The 12,826-nt window shown below is 42.8% G+C and overlaps 1 protein-coding gene across 1 annotated transcript in view; it reads left to right on the forward strand.

Annotated features, from left to right (window-relative positions):
• trabd2a (TraB domain containing 2A) overlaps positions 1-12,826 on the forward strand; it is a 60,983-nt gene that overhangs the window by 18,632 nt on the left and 29,525 nt on the right. Inside the window, exons 3-4 of the mRNA XM_053485683.1 lie at positions 7,226-7,372; positions 7,459-7,633. Of these exons, the coding sequence (XP_053341658.1) occupies positions 7,226-7,372; positions 7,459-7,633 (322 nt within the window). The remainder of the gene's footprint in view (positions 1-7,225; positions 7,373-7,458; positions 7,634-12,826) is intronic.

Consider the following 12,826-nt stretch of genomic DNA (forward strand, 5'->3'; position numbering starts at 1 on the left):
ATTATGTTGTAATACAAAACCTGAACTGTACTACAAGTACACGATTTCGGTCTCCGCTGAGAAGGTTCCCAGAGCATAATGATGACTCGTGAGTGTGTGTGTGTGTGTGTGTGTGTATACACTGCTGCTGTAATCCAGGCAGCCTGGTGCCATCAATGTTTTCCAGTGGAATGCCCGGGATAGCTCGCGGAGGCCGGACCTGCAGAGTGTCTGGAGGATCAAAGCATAAGATAGCGAATTCACACACACCCCGTCTGACCTGGACTAGTGTGTATATATATGTGTGTGTGTACGTGTGAGTGTGTGTGTGTAAGGGAGGCTCCATCAGACACCCAGTGATGACAGGTTTGTCTTTTCAGGCCCAGAAGAAGAGAAACTCCTGTTGAAAGACTGAGTGCTCTGTGCACTTCATGAAACGATCGGATGCTTTCACTGCTCGCTCGATCTGCAGCTCTTTTAACGCGTAATACCAGGTATAAATCAAAAGCCTTCTTTCAAGATAGGATTTCAGCGCTTCACCATACTAGGTCTGGCAAGATACCTAAAGCAACGGCTTCAGATGATCTAAGTTCTGATTTACATTTCCTGTGGAGCCGTTTTCTCTGGTTATGTTACCGACGTCTACATTTGTAGGAAAAAATGAAATAAAAATTCCTGATGGATCGTCCACGTTAGCTTTTTTCCCATATAGACGATTCCTTTGCCTTTGCATTTTGGTTGTTAGTATTTTTATCGTTCTAAAGCTCCGAACTTCCCTCAAACTCCCGGCTAGTACATAAGAACTGCTGCTGTAACCATAAAGACCCTGCTGTTCATAATGTACATTTTCTCAAAACACTTGTAACTGTTTGACTTTGTATTATACAGCTTTGGAAGAGCTTATAATGATTTATAACCACACTATCGAGGGTCATGAAGAAGTTCCCTTAAAAGAGTCTGGTTGTTCTCAAAGTTCCTTCCTCCTGTCATCTCAGGGAGTTTTTCCTCACCTCTAGACAGATAAAACTGACCTGAATTGAATGCATAGCTCATCCGTTATCTTTATGTCCATATAAAGACCCAATATGGACATTCATGAACCTTTTGGACGACTAGATCATCTTGTACATGACAAACCAAATCTTCTTCCGCACTGGTTAGCAGAACTTGGCCAGGTTTTCTGATGATATGCGCTTTCTGACTGGAAAGTTCTCTAAGCTGCCAGAGCGCCATGGTTGGGCTTCAACCTTCAACTGCTAATCCAAGCTCTAAACTTGGATTAGAATCTGCTTCGCTTCGAGTAAAAGTGTCTGCCAAAGGAATAAACGAAGAAGTAGAACCGAGAGCTTTAAGAGATCGCCGGAGATCGCGTCTAGGACTGCTGGCAGGGTCGTCCATCTTTTTCAATCACCGTCCTTGGACAGGAGGACGCTGGTTTCTCAGCTTTCTTTCTGCTGCTTGGGTGGGATTTTGGATCGCAGATTTTGGCTTCCAGGCTGACCTTGGATGAGCATGAGCGCTGGTTGTTAAGCAACATTCTGCTTAGCTTTTATTTTTTCATACGGAAAAAGAAAACAGCAGTAAAGAAGGATGGCCATTTTAGTCATAACTTCAGCGAAGCTTATGTGTAATGTGTAAATTTAATGTGAAAAGAAGGTTAATGCCTTTTGAGTAAGTCATGCTAGAACGATAGAACGCGGCTGTGAAGCTGTTTGTCAACGAAGACGCAGCCACCAGCCACCAGCGCGCTGACGCTAGTCCAGGAAAGAATGACGACCAGAAGCAGTTTGCGAAATTATAGTCATAACTGCATCGATGCTAATTTGTGAAACTATCTACCATGCCAAAATGTTGCAAAAGGTCACTACTGTAAAAACAAGTTACGCTTGATGTATTGAAGTATTTGCCCCTACTTAATAACGCCCTAGCGAACTCCCAGCCTATAAAACACTCCTTTTCTCCCAAGTTAATCTTTAACCTGTACGATCACATAATGTGTATAATAAATAACCAAAGCCATTAAAAAGACAGACTGCTTCTCCTTTTCTTTCTCTTTCTGTTTCTCACGTATTTGTTCCCGAGTACTTTTCTTTTATCCTCCCTTCCTATCCACATGGGTCTGTTTTTAATTAGCCCTCTTCCATACTTTTCCATTTCTCTCCCAGGCTTGAAATCTCAAGCGCTCGAAAAACTCTACCTCAACTCTAACACCGTCATTATTTACGAACGAGAAACGTGCGTGACACTGCAGTCCATGTTGTTTTTTTCATGATCTTGGGGTGACCGCAAAAATCCGGTGGTGGCATGGGCAGGGGGAATCCTGGCACTTATGATGATGTCACCGGCATTGCGTGCATGAGCCTTTTCCCTGCTTGTTTGCATTCCTGACTGGTGGAACGTTTGATGTCACGAGAACAAGAAAGAGAGAGAGAGAGGTTTCCTTTTAAGTAAGTAAAGTCAGGCCGTTAGCACAGAAGAGTGACGATGTCTATCAGCGTATGAGGGGACGCAGCAATCAGTCGTTGGGATAACGGTGCTACTGCAGGAAATACGGTTACGGTTTCTCCGTAATGCAAATGGGACAGCGCGACCCAGAGCAAACGGTACACGAAACCTTTTCCGTTAAGACGGCTGGCACTCGAGAAGTCCTGGTGTATCCCTTAATGTAGCCTTGTATTCACTCAAAGCATTGAAGTCTTGAGTTTCTCGGATACCATCTATACTTTTTCATCCGTGTCATCACTTACTGTAAGTACGACGGAGCGATCAGAGCCTTCATTTGGTCTTGGTGTTTGACCAAGTAAGTGGACTGACTCGGTGGTACACATCAACCTGAAGATAAAAGAGGATGAATTACACAGCCTGGCCTGCTTCCATGCTGAAAACTGAAAATGTCTCCTGGTCGACCTGCCCCGCTAACTTCCTTTCACAAACTCTAGTGCACGAGCACCGACTCCCTCATATTCCACAAGGGGCGAACGGGTAATAGCGACCCTTACTTTCCTTTTCTCACAGTGTTTGAGCATGTTTCCGATCACTCTCTCCATCAGCTCCCACAACGCTACTAAACCCGGTCTAAGGTTTTATTATTTGGGCTCTAGTTGCTTTGCACCTGTTTTACATCACGATCACTTGCTGCTTCTAGAGTACCTCAGCTGTGTGTACAGTTTGCACTCTGGCACGCACATCACAGAGGTTGATCCCAGTGGATTAAAACAAAACTGCTGCTATAGCAAATTCTTGGAACGCTCGTTGACGACTAATTTAAAGAAAACTGTGCCGATGCCCATTTCATTCAAATTCAACATGGCTGACTTCGGTTTTCGTCCCCCTAATGTTGGTCTGTTACATGCCAAATATGCTGTTTACACATTCGTAGATTGTGCCCTTGGAGGCATAATAACAAAGCAAGAGGTTTAAGATTAAGATTAAGATTCAATCATTCGTTTCAGGTATCATACAACATTATTATTTTTTACATATCCCAGTTAGGAAGATGGGGGTCAGAGCACAGAGTCAGCCAGGATACAGCGCCCGTGGAGAAGGTAGGGTGAAGGGTCTTGCTCAAGAGCTCAACAGTGACAGCTTGGGGGTGCTGGGGTCGAACCCCCGACCTTCTGATTAGTTAACCGCTTGAGCCACCACTGCTCCTCAAAAGGTTAAAGAGGTTAGGGACAGAGCTGAGGAATGTAAACTAACGAAGGTCTGAGATAAATAATATTTTGGCTTTTTTATTTTGAAAGTTTTTTTCGAAGGGTTATCCACCATCTGTATAACCGCAGAATCTTACAGCAGGGGTAGCTCAGTGATTAAAGTGTTGCACTACTAATCAGAAGGTCGCTTTGGCTGCAAAAATGTACGCAAGAATCGCACAAGTACTCAGGTCTAGCTGATTCTGTCAAAGATGAAGAGTGACCATGGCCTTGCAAGAGCGCCACTGTACAAACTACGTCTGAAATTCAACAGTAGTCAATCAGCAATGTTTAAATGTGCAATAGAACTGAAACTCCAGAAAGCGTAAAACGAAAACCTGCTACTGTAATTCTCTGTCTGGGATGATTGCAAATGGTTTGCGACAAAGGCTTGTTTTTTTGCATTTCCTGTTTTTATTAAAAAATCAGACTACTGCCCTCTTCTGGTGTGGAGGTATTACTGTCAAAGCATGCAATTAGCAAAAGTGAGCTGGCCTTTAACCTGTTGATTTTGCGATGCGTTTGAGTGCAACATTTCACACATATAACGAGTTTGTTGGTAGTTCTTCAAGGTCGGACCCGGGGATATCCTCCTGTTTATGCTGTTTACTCTCAACGTTAAATCCATACATACCTGTAGATAGTTTATTATGGCTCGAAATGCTTTTTATTCTTATGTTGTTTGACTTACTTTTTTCTTTGGGGTGCTTATGCCGGAATTATATTTGCTTACTTACTCACTTGTTTGCTTTTTCCTGCCCTGGAGAAGTAGCGATTTCCATTACAAAGAATTATTGACTTTCATGGAACCACCATTCTTTGATATTTGGTGCCACGGGTCCTTATACACGCATGTGTGTACGTGTGTGCGCGCGCGCCTGTGTGTGTGTGTGTGCATAAATGAACCCATCGAGGCAGATCACAGGAAGAAATGTAATTCACTCAGTTCAAACCCTCTTCATCTTCTTCTTCTTTTTCCTTCTCACTCTCTCCACTCCCACTCCCACTCTCCCCCACACACTTTTCCTTTCTTTCACTCTCATTCTCTAAAAGAGAGACCCCTTTCTCTCCTCTTCCCCACCCGTGATTTAAGATGCTGAAAGGGGCTCGGCCCCGGAGCAGATGGGAAAAGTTTTTTTTGTGGCCGGCGGGGTGGCGATAGGCTAATTTGAGTGGCATAAAGCCGGCCCTCTTTCAAATGCAGAGCAGGACGCTTTGATGAGCGAGGGATGAAAGTGACGAGAGAGCAGAGCACGACTGGAGGGGGAGAGCTGGCTCTTTGTCCCGGATGAGAAGGCATCTGCCGCCCTCTGGCCTGGACGAGACCCTGAAACAATGGCCGCCAGGGCCAGAGAGTGTCATCACACGACATGAAAAGAGTCCTTCCGCACCGGAGTGAGTGTGTGAGTGTGTGTGTGAGAGAAAGAGAGAGAGCGCTGAGAGAACTCTCTTAAATTCATGTGGAAGCTGAAAGCTCCACAGTGCGGCGTTGTTCACGGGGGCGGCCGGCGGCGTGATTGATTTTTCCCCGTTGAGAAACAAATAAACTTGTTATTTGGTTGAAGGGAGAGCTATTGAGAGCGATCTAAAGAGAGTGGTTTGTGTGTGTGTGTGTGTGTGTGTAATCAGGGGCTGTGGGCACATTGCTGGGCCAGTGGGTAAACACAGGAGAATTTCATGGTGAGACAAGAGCGAGCTCCTGAAACAGGACCAACAAAAAGAAGAGAAGTAGAACTAATTGAAAGAAAAGCAGCACGCTGCCTTTGATCTCGGAGAAGACTCCCTGATGTTAGCACTTTGTTTTTTTGGAAACAGAGAGAGAGAGAGAGAGAGAGAGAAAGAGAGCCTAAAAGACAGGGAGAGCTTTTGTTCCTCGGCTAAGCTCGGATCGAAGAAAAAGAAGTGCGAGAAATGAATACTGTTTAAAACTTCGGTCATTCCTTTGCGTAAACACGAAAGGCGGTAAACAAAACAGCGACGTTGCTTTCGCTGCAACTGCGGATGAAGATTAACGACGCGACAACCCGAAAACGTTTGAGCTTTATGTGTGCGTCTGATGTCAGCATTAACTAATGAACAGCGCAAAAATAACAAGGAGGTTACAACGTGTGCTTCTGGAATTGGAAACACATTTCAGCATCACGTCATAGACAACACGCAGACGCCGTATCAGACGACTGTTACGCTGTTAGCTGTGGGTTTTTTTTTTACCGCCAATACGTTTACTTTTAGAAGCCGTTTTATGTTTATTAAAGTTTCTCTGGAATGAGAGTCCATCCCGGGAATGCTGGTCTCAATTTTAGGAACACGCTCGATTATTCCTCAAAATACTAACGAGCTTTCGCTAAATTTCTTTTGTCGTTCATTATTGTCTTGTTGTCTTATTTAAATATCCATTATGGAAATGACTCATAATAAGGATGCCTCCAAGCTCCTGACATCTCCGGTTCTTCGTTCCAGACCAGCAGCGTTCTGGCACAAGAACCAAACTAATTTTGCTGACCGAGAACCAGATGCTTGATTTTGGAAAGTGCAGGACCTCATCAGTGCAAACGGGCTACGAGAGTCATCCTGTAGCATTTTACAATGAATTCGTCTTTAGTGCTTGAGCGATCGTACACCTGTTGCTATAGAGACGATATTTATATTTGCTAATCTTTACAATACTTTAAAAATATATTTTAAAAATTTAACAAAATAAAAAACTTTGTTTCTGTTGCAGGTTAACAATGAATTTGAGGATTGTTTTTTTGCTGTTGTTGCGTAGGAATAGCAAATACAGTGAACCCTCGCCATATGAATCCCTTACACATTTTATTCTTTAGGATTAAATTTAGGCGATACAGTGGTGTAGTGGTTAGTACTGTCGCCTTGCGTCTCCAGGGTCTGGGTTCGATTCCCGTCTCTGTGTGCATGGAGTTTGCATGTTCTTCCCATGCTTGGTGGGTTTCCTCGGGGTACTCCGGTTTCCTCCCACATTCCAAAGACCTTACCTACTGTAGGTAGGGTTAATTGACGTTCCCAAATTGCCCGTAGTGTGTGTGCCCTGCGATGGATTGGCACCCTGTCCAGGGTGTTCCCCGCCTCCTGGGATAGGCTCCAGGTACCTGTTTGCGTCAGTGGAAAGCAAAGCGAGATTACGAATTTTGCGATTTTTGAAACAGCTGTTTCAAAAGAATTTTTTAAATTTTTATTTCACTCCTCCTCCAATCCATCATTTCAGTGTTTGTGCAAATGAGCTAGTGCTAAGCAAATTTTATGGGTTATGGAATTTCCAAATATTCTATAGTGATGATGAGAAAATGTCAACTAAAATGTTCTTTTCATAATGTATATTGTAATGATTATACAGTACTGTGCAAAAGTCTTAGTCTTTTATTAGTACAAACTTCGTTATAGATTTTTGGGAACTTTTAAAACTTTATTATTGGGTCAGTGGAAAACATGTTTGATTTTCAAACATCAATATTCCACCTTTTTTTTTTTTTATTGCTCTCTTTACCTCGCTCTCTCTTATGCAGTACTAATTCATTTCCACTCGACGTCTCTTGTAGGTGATTTTTGCCCTGAATCAGACGTTGCTTCAGCAGGAGAGCCTCCGGGCCGGGAGCCTGCAGGTCCCCTACACCACAGAGGATCTCATTAAGCACTACAACTGCGGCGATCTCAACTCCATCATATTCAACCATGACACTTCCCAGGTCCACACATTCACATCCAGCAAAAGAACAGCTAGCCAAAGAGTACAAGCTGTGACCACTCTCTAAAATGTTTTTTATGCGTTCAGGTCCCCAACTTTAACAACGTCACTCTGCCTCCGAGTGAACAGATCACGGCTCAGGAGATCGACAGCTACTTTCGTCAGGAGCTCATCTACAAGCGAAATGAGCGGATGGGCAAGAGGGTCAAAGCTCTGCTGGAGGAGCATCCCGACAAGACCTTTTTCTTCGCCTTCGGAGCAGGTTTGTACACCCAGTTTAGCCTAAAATACAGTTCTCTTCTTTGATCGTTTTTTTTTTGTTGAGCATTCTAAACAGGATTTTCAAATCCTTTTGCATTTAATCCTAAGGCTCTACTTTAGCCATAGTATATCCAAAGGAACCTTCACTTACCCAGTTCCTCACTTTTACGGGTATTGTGTATATTTTCGGAAGTTTGTCAAACACCAACCATGAAATTGTGTTCAAGATAACCTCTACGAGAAGTTTGTTCTGGAACAGAACTCTCATCTCAAGTTCAATGTGAGGTCACCTGTAGATCATCTGCAGACCCAGAACAAGCATTACATAAAACGAGCCTCGAATCTGATTATGGCTACTTAGAGCAAATGACTTAAATTCTTTTCATTCTAAGTGCTGCACTCACGCAGAGAGGAGAGGGCTTAGTGTACCGGCGTTTAAGTCAAACCGACTGTGATCTGCTATTGAACCGCTACAGACGGCTAGTGAGGGACTAATAAACGGCAAAGTCGCTCTCTGTGACCGGCACCTGAGGGCCGAGTTTAACACAGCCGACTTATAGACTCCAGCAATCTGTTTATTGCCATATCATTGGCTTCATTTGACGCCAAACTGGAAGCAGGGGAGTTTATAAAAGCCAGGAAGTGTGTGAACTTTGGAGAGTTCATGAGGGCAGTGTGAAGAGGCCTGAAGTGGAGTGGAGGAGACTCGGCTCTTGAGGAAACCGATCCTGTGCTCTTGGACGGGTTAAATTTAGAATTTTAAAAGGTTTCTTTTGGTTGTTACACTAGAGAATTCTTAAACATGGAATCCTATAGGGTTTTCTATCAAGGTGAGCTCCTATAGGGAGGTATGAACCCTTAAGTGTTCCAAGAACCTTTGAGAAACCTTATGCTTAAGTGCAACATTGCCAAGAGTAAAAGGCCAGAATGCTTTTAAAGTTCATCAGTACATTTCCCTTAGGTGATATACTCAGTTCTCCCAGAGTGTGACTTCACTTTTATTGCTAATGATAATGCGTGAATGCTGTAAAGTGAAGGTTTAACAGAGTGAGCTTTAACGATTAAGGCATTAGAGTAAGGTTGGAGAACTGATTTGGCTAAAGTGAGGAGCAAAGCTTGGACAGAACAAAAAAGATCCTTTTAAGTTTTGTACCAGAAATGCAGTAGTAAATGGCAACCTTACCAATAAAGCCATGGGTTCATTCTTCTTTCATCTTCCCAAATATAGTTTTGAAGCATAAAGCAAGATTTTAAGCTTCCGTTAGATTTGATATTCTGGTCGTTTAAACTAGAATCTTGTGATGAAATTTCTCTGATTAAATTCGTAAAAGTGATTGACTTCAAGCGTAGTACGGTGGAAAGACTCTTACTAAAACATTTAAATAGTGCAAACACCTGAAAGCAGGCTGTATATCTGTGAATGACGATCCTGGTTGAGCCTGGGCTCTAAGACCACTGCAGTCATTTTAGTAATTCATAAAAAAATTCACTTATTGTTAAAAGCCATGTATAACTTGTGACTAACTTGTCTGTGGGAACTGTACGCACAATCACTCACCAGCACCACTTGCACATTACAGGGATTGGGCTGAGAGTTATTGACCCATCCCCCATACAGTCCTGACCATGCACGTTTGGGCTGTTAAAGGAGTTCCTGGGAGGCCAACGTTTCATAAGCGAAGCAGGTTCTTGGAACGTTCATAGCAGATACGGGTGGACTATCTAAAAGCTACATACTGTATGTAGAAATACAGTGGTAGGTAGACGGTGGTAAACATTAACTTAATCAATAATGCAGATGCTTCTGAGACAAGGTATTGTGCTCGAGCGTTTTGCTTCCGACTTGTCCTACAAGAGGATTGATTTTGTCTGGAATAAATCACCATAGTCTGTGAAGACACTTTAGCCAGATTTGCAAACAGAAATGCAAACTTTCTAGAGAAGCATGCCTCAAATCTGTGTTATCAATTGCTTTCAAGACTGGGGATTCATCTGGCAGGTATCAGATCGCGGTGCAAGACCTGGTGAACCTCAAAGGAAAATGAAAACAAAGCAGAAATCAGTTGTTGTTTTTTTCCCCCTTGAGGACTTTCCCTCATTTAAAATGAAACCACACACCCAGCCTAGGCTTCTCTCCACACGGCATCTGTTTACCTCTGCAGAAAAATGCGATAAGATACGTCGGGAAACCCCACCAGACGGGGCCGTGTTTACATGTTCCAGGTGTAAGACAATGTGGAACGCATGGCTGACAATGTCAGCGGTTCGAATTCCAGCATAACGAAGCACCCATCAGTGGGTTAGATCGCTGATTAGAAAGACTTGGAAGGAATCTGACTGAGGAGTCTAGAACATCACCCTCTAAAGCTGTGTACATAAGGCGAGGGTGACAAACGTCGGGCTCGTCGAGGTGAATCTTGTCAGGCGGAGCATACTGTTAGCACCTCTTTACTGGAACAATTAGGGCTCTTTGTTACATTACTTGAGGTTTTTGACGCCTGGGGAGGGAGGGGGGATTGATAAGGAGACTGGCATGTCTAAACACAATTGGATTTTTAGCTGGAGATCCGAAATGAGTCTACATTGATTCAGTATTGCTTTTGAACACAAACCAGGAGTCGCCCCTACGACGCCAGAATTCCAATTCCACTTTATTTTAATGATGAAATGTCTGGGTTTATTGTGAAACCCTGGACAATTGCTAAGCTTGTTTTTTTTTTTTTTGTTTTTTTGCGTAATCACCAAATTCGGAGCCATTGAGATCAGACGAGGTGTAGGAATGAAAACAGACAGACTTAAAAAGTTTGGTGGTGTTTGAAGAAAGGATTACCTGACCTGCAGATGACTTCTCAAGCAATCAGACTGGCCCTTTCAGGCAGATATGCTCTGATTACAGAGATAATGTGATTAGTAGCAGGCAGATAAGCAAACACATTGCTAGTTAATAGCCGACAAGTGACTGCTTCAGTCCAGTCACACCACTATGCGTGAGTGGAAAAAGAAGGAAAAAGAATGTAATGGAAAGAGATGGAGCAAGGAGATTGAATAAAAAAAGAAAAGAAATGTAAGTGTAAAAGGCAATGAGAAGATGGGATAAAAAACATAAATGGGATTAAAACATCTAGGAATCCACTATCATATTGTTGGACACCAAAAATCCAGCCCTGACTAGAACTTGTCAGCTAGCACGATTAGCGAATTAATGCCTCATGCTATAATTAAAACGGAAGGAAACGCGGTTTGGGTGTTATTAACCCAGATTTTCAGCCTGAATAACTTTCAATGGTTCTCAGTTTACCGATTTCCCAAAACTGCTTCTATGCCATTTATATATATATAATGTTTTCATAGTATAGTAAGTACAAGCGCTCATTTGTTTGTGTGCATGTGTGTGTTTGTGCGTGAGCGAGCTGGTGGTAGCAGCCCAGCTTCCACAGTCTGCTGAGCCACAGGAAGTGTGTGAGTAAAAGCAGAGACAGGGCTAATAGGGCAGTCCCTAACAAGGACCCTGTTTCATGGCCCCGGTCCTGTGGGGATCGCTTTACAAGGTTCTGAGTGCAGAGAGGTGAAGGGAAAGTGATCTCAACCCCAATCACCTAAAACCCCGCAACCTGACCTTGTCTTTACATGGTCTGCTGTTGATGTTGAATGGTCTCGTATGATAAGCCAAACCATATGGACTTATTAGCGGTCAGAATATTGCGACTCGTCCAATAAAACTCAGAAGTTCACGACTAATCGGATGAACCCAGGTCGTCGCAATTCATTTATTTTCTGTATAGGGTCGCAGGAAGCATTGAGCACAAGACGCGGTGCCAATCCATTACACACACATACTTACACACTCATTCATACACTATGGGAACATCATTTAGTCTACTTTGTATGTCTTTGGACTGTGGGAGGAAACCAGGGAACCCGAAAGAAACCAGCCAAACACAGAGAGAACATGCAAATTGCATGCACACAGACCCGAGACTGGAATCGAACCCCCGACCTTGGAGGTAACCACTACGCCACTGTGCCGCCAGTCCAATTAGAACAAATAAACAAATGAAGGACTCAGAACTTTCCAACTCATCCAGTCAACTTTCCAAGTAAGCCGAATGAACCCTAAAGCTGAACAAATTTCCTTAGAACTTCACACCTTTACAACTTTACCCATCACTACAGACCTATGCAATCCATCTGACGAACTCATCCAATGATTTCAAAATTTCAGAATTAAGCTTTCAGAACTCTATGGAAGCATCTCACCTATATATCCAGTTGGCTTGACCTTCTCCCATCCATTTTATCCACATCAACAACGACAAATCCTCCCGGACATGCATTCAAAGTCTTCTCCCACACGTTGCCAGGGTCTGACGTGCACTAAAATTCCGGCCCTATCTTTCAAAGCTGTATTTTAACAGTAAGCAAATCCTGTTTACGACAAACAAATGTTTACGGCGCTATAAATATTCAGAATTGCGGTGCCATGAAACACGGTGTTTGTTTGCTACTTGACGCTGTTTGAGCACACAGGAATTTCTCTCACGATTCGTTCTGAAGATAGTCAGAGGAAAACCACAACCAGCATGCTCATTTTCTCCTTCGGTCACTTTTTTTTTTTTTACCCATCTTACCATCCTAGTAGAAGAATCTGAGGAATGTCAGTAAAATTATTGTAGGATGATGTCACAGTTATGTAGCGTGTGATATACAGAAGGCTGCGGTACAGGTTAAAGGTCACAACCCCAATTTTATCAGAGAGATGAAGGTAGTGGTATAGAAAGACCTTGTTGTGTACTTGGATTGGGATCGAGGCATGACCTGTATCTAATCGACTGAACGACCTGCCATGACAACATAAAGTGCCATGCTACTACAAATGTCTTAACCACTCAGGATTTTACTGTTTCTACAGTATATTGTAAAATGATTGCATATATTAGGGCAAATATTGGTGTTTTGCTGTGGGAGAGCATCTAGTTTTCTCACATTGGTATTGCTGGTAAAAAAAAAAATTGTTAATTTTGTCATATCTACTTTCCACCCAAATTGTAATGCAATTTATTTGATAGTTTTCAATTCAGAATTGATTCGGAAGTTTTAAATTATTTATGTAAACTTCAAAACGTTAAATGATCTAAAACAGATGTCTTCTGTAAAAATATTAAATCTGCCCTTGCAGAAAATATAAACCTGCAAA

Source organism: Clarias gariepinus, chromosome 24 (assembly GCF_024256425.1).
Source record: "Clarias gariepinus isolate MV-2021 ecotype Netherlands chromosome 24, CGAR_prim_01v2, whole genome shotgun sequence".
Lineage (NCBI taxonomy): Eukaryota > Metazoa > Chordata > Actinopteri > Siluriformes > Clariidae > Clarias > Clarias gariepinus.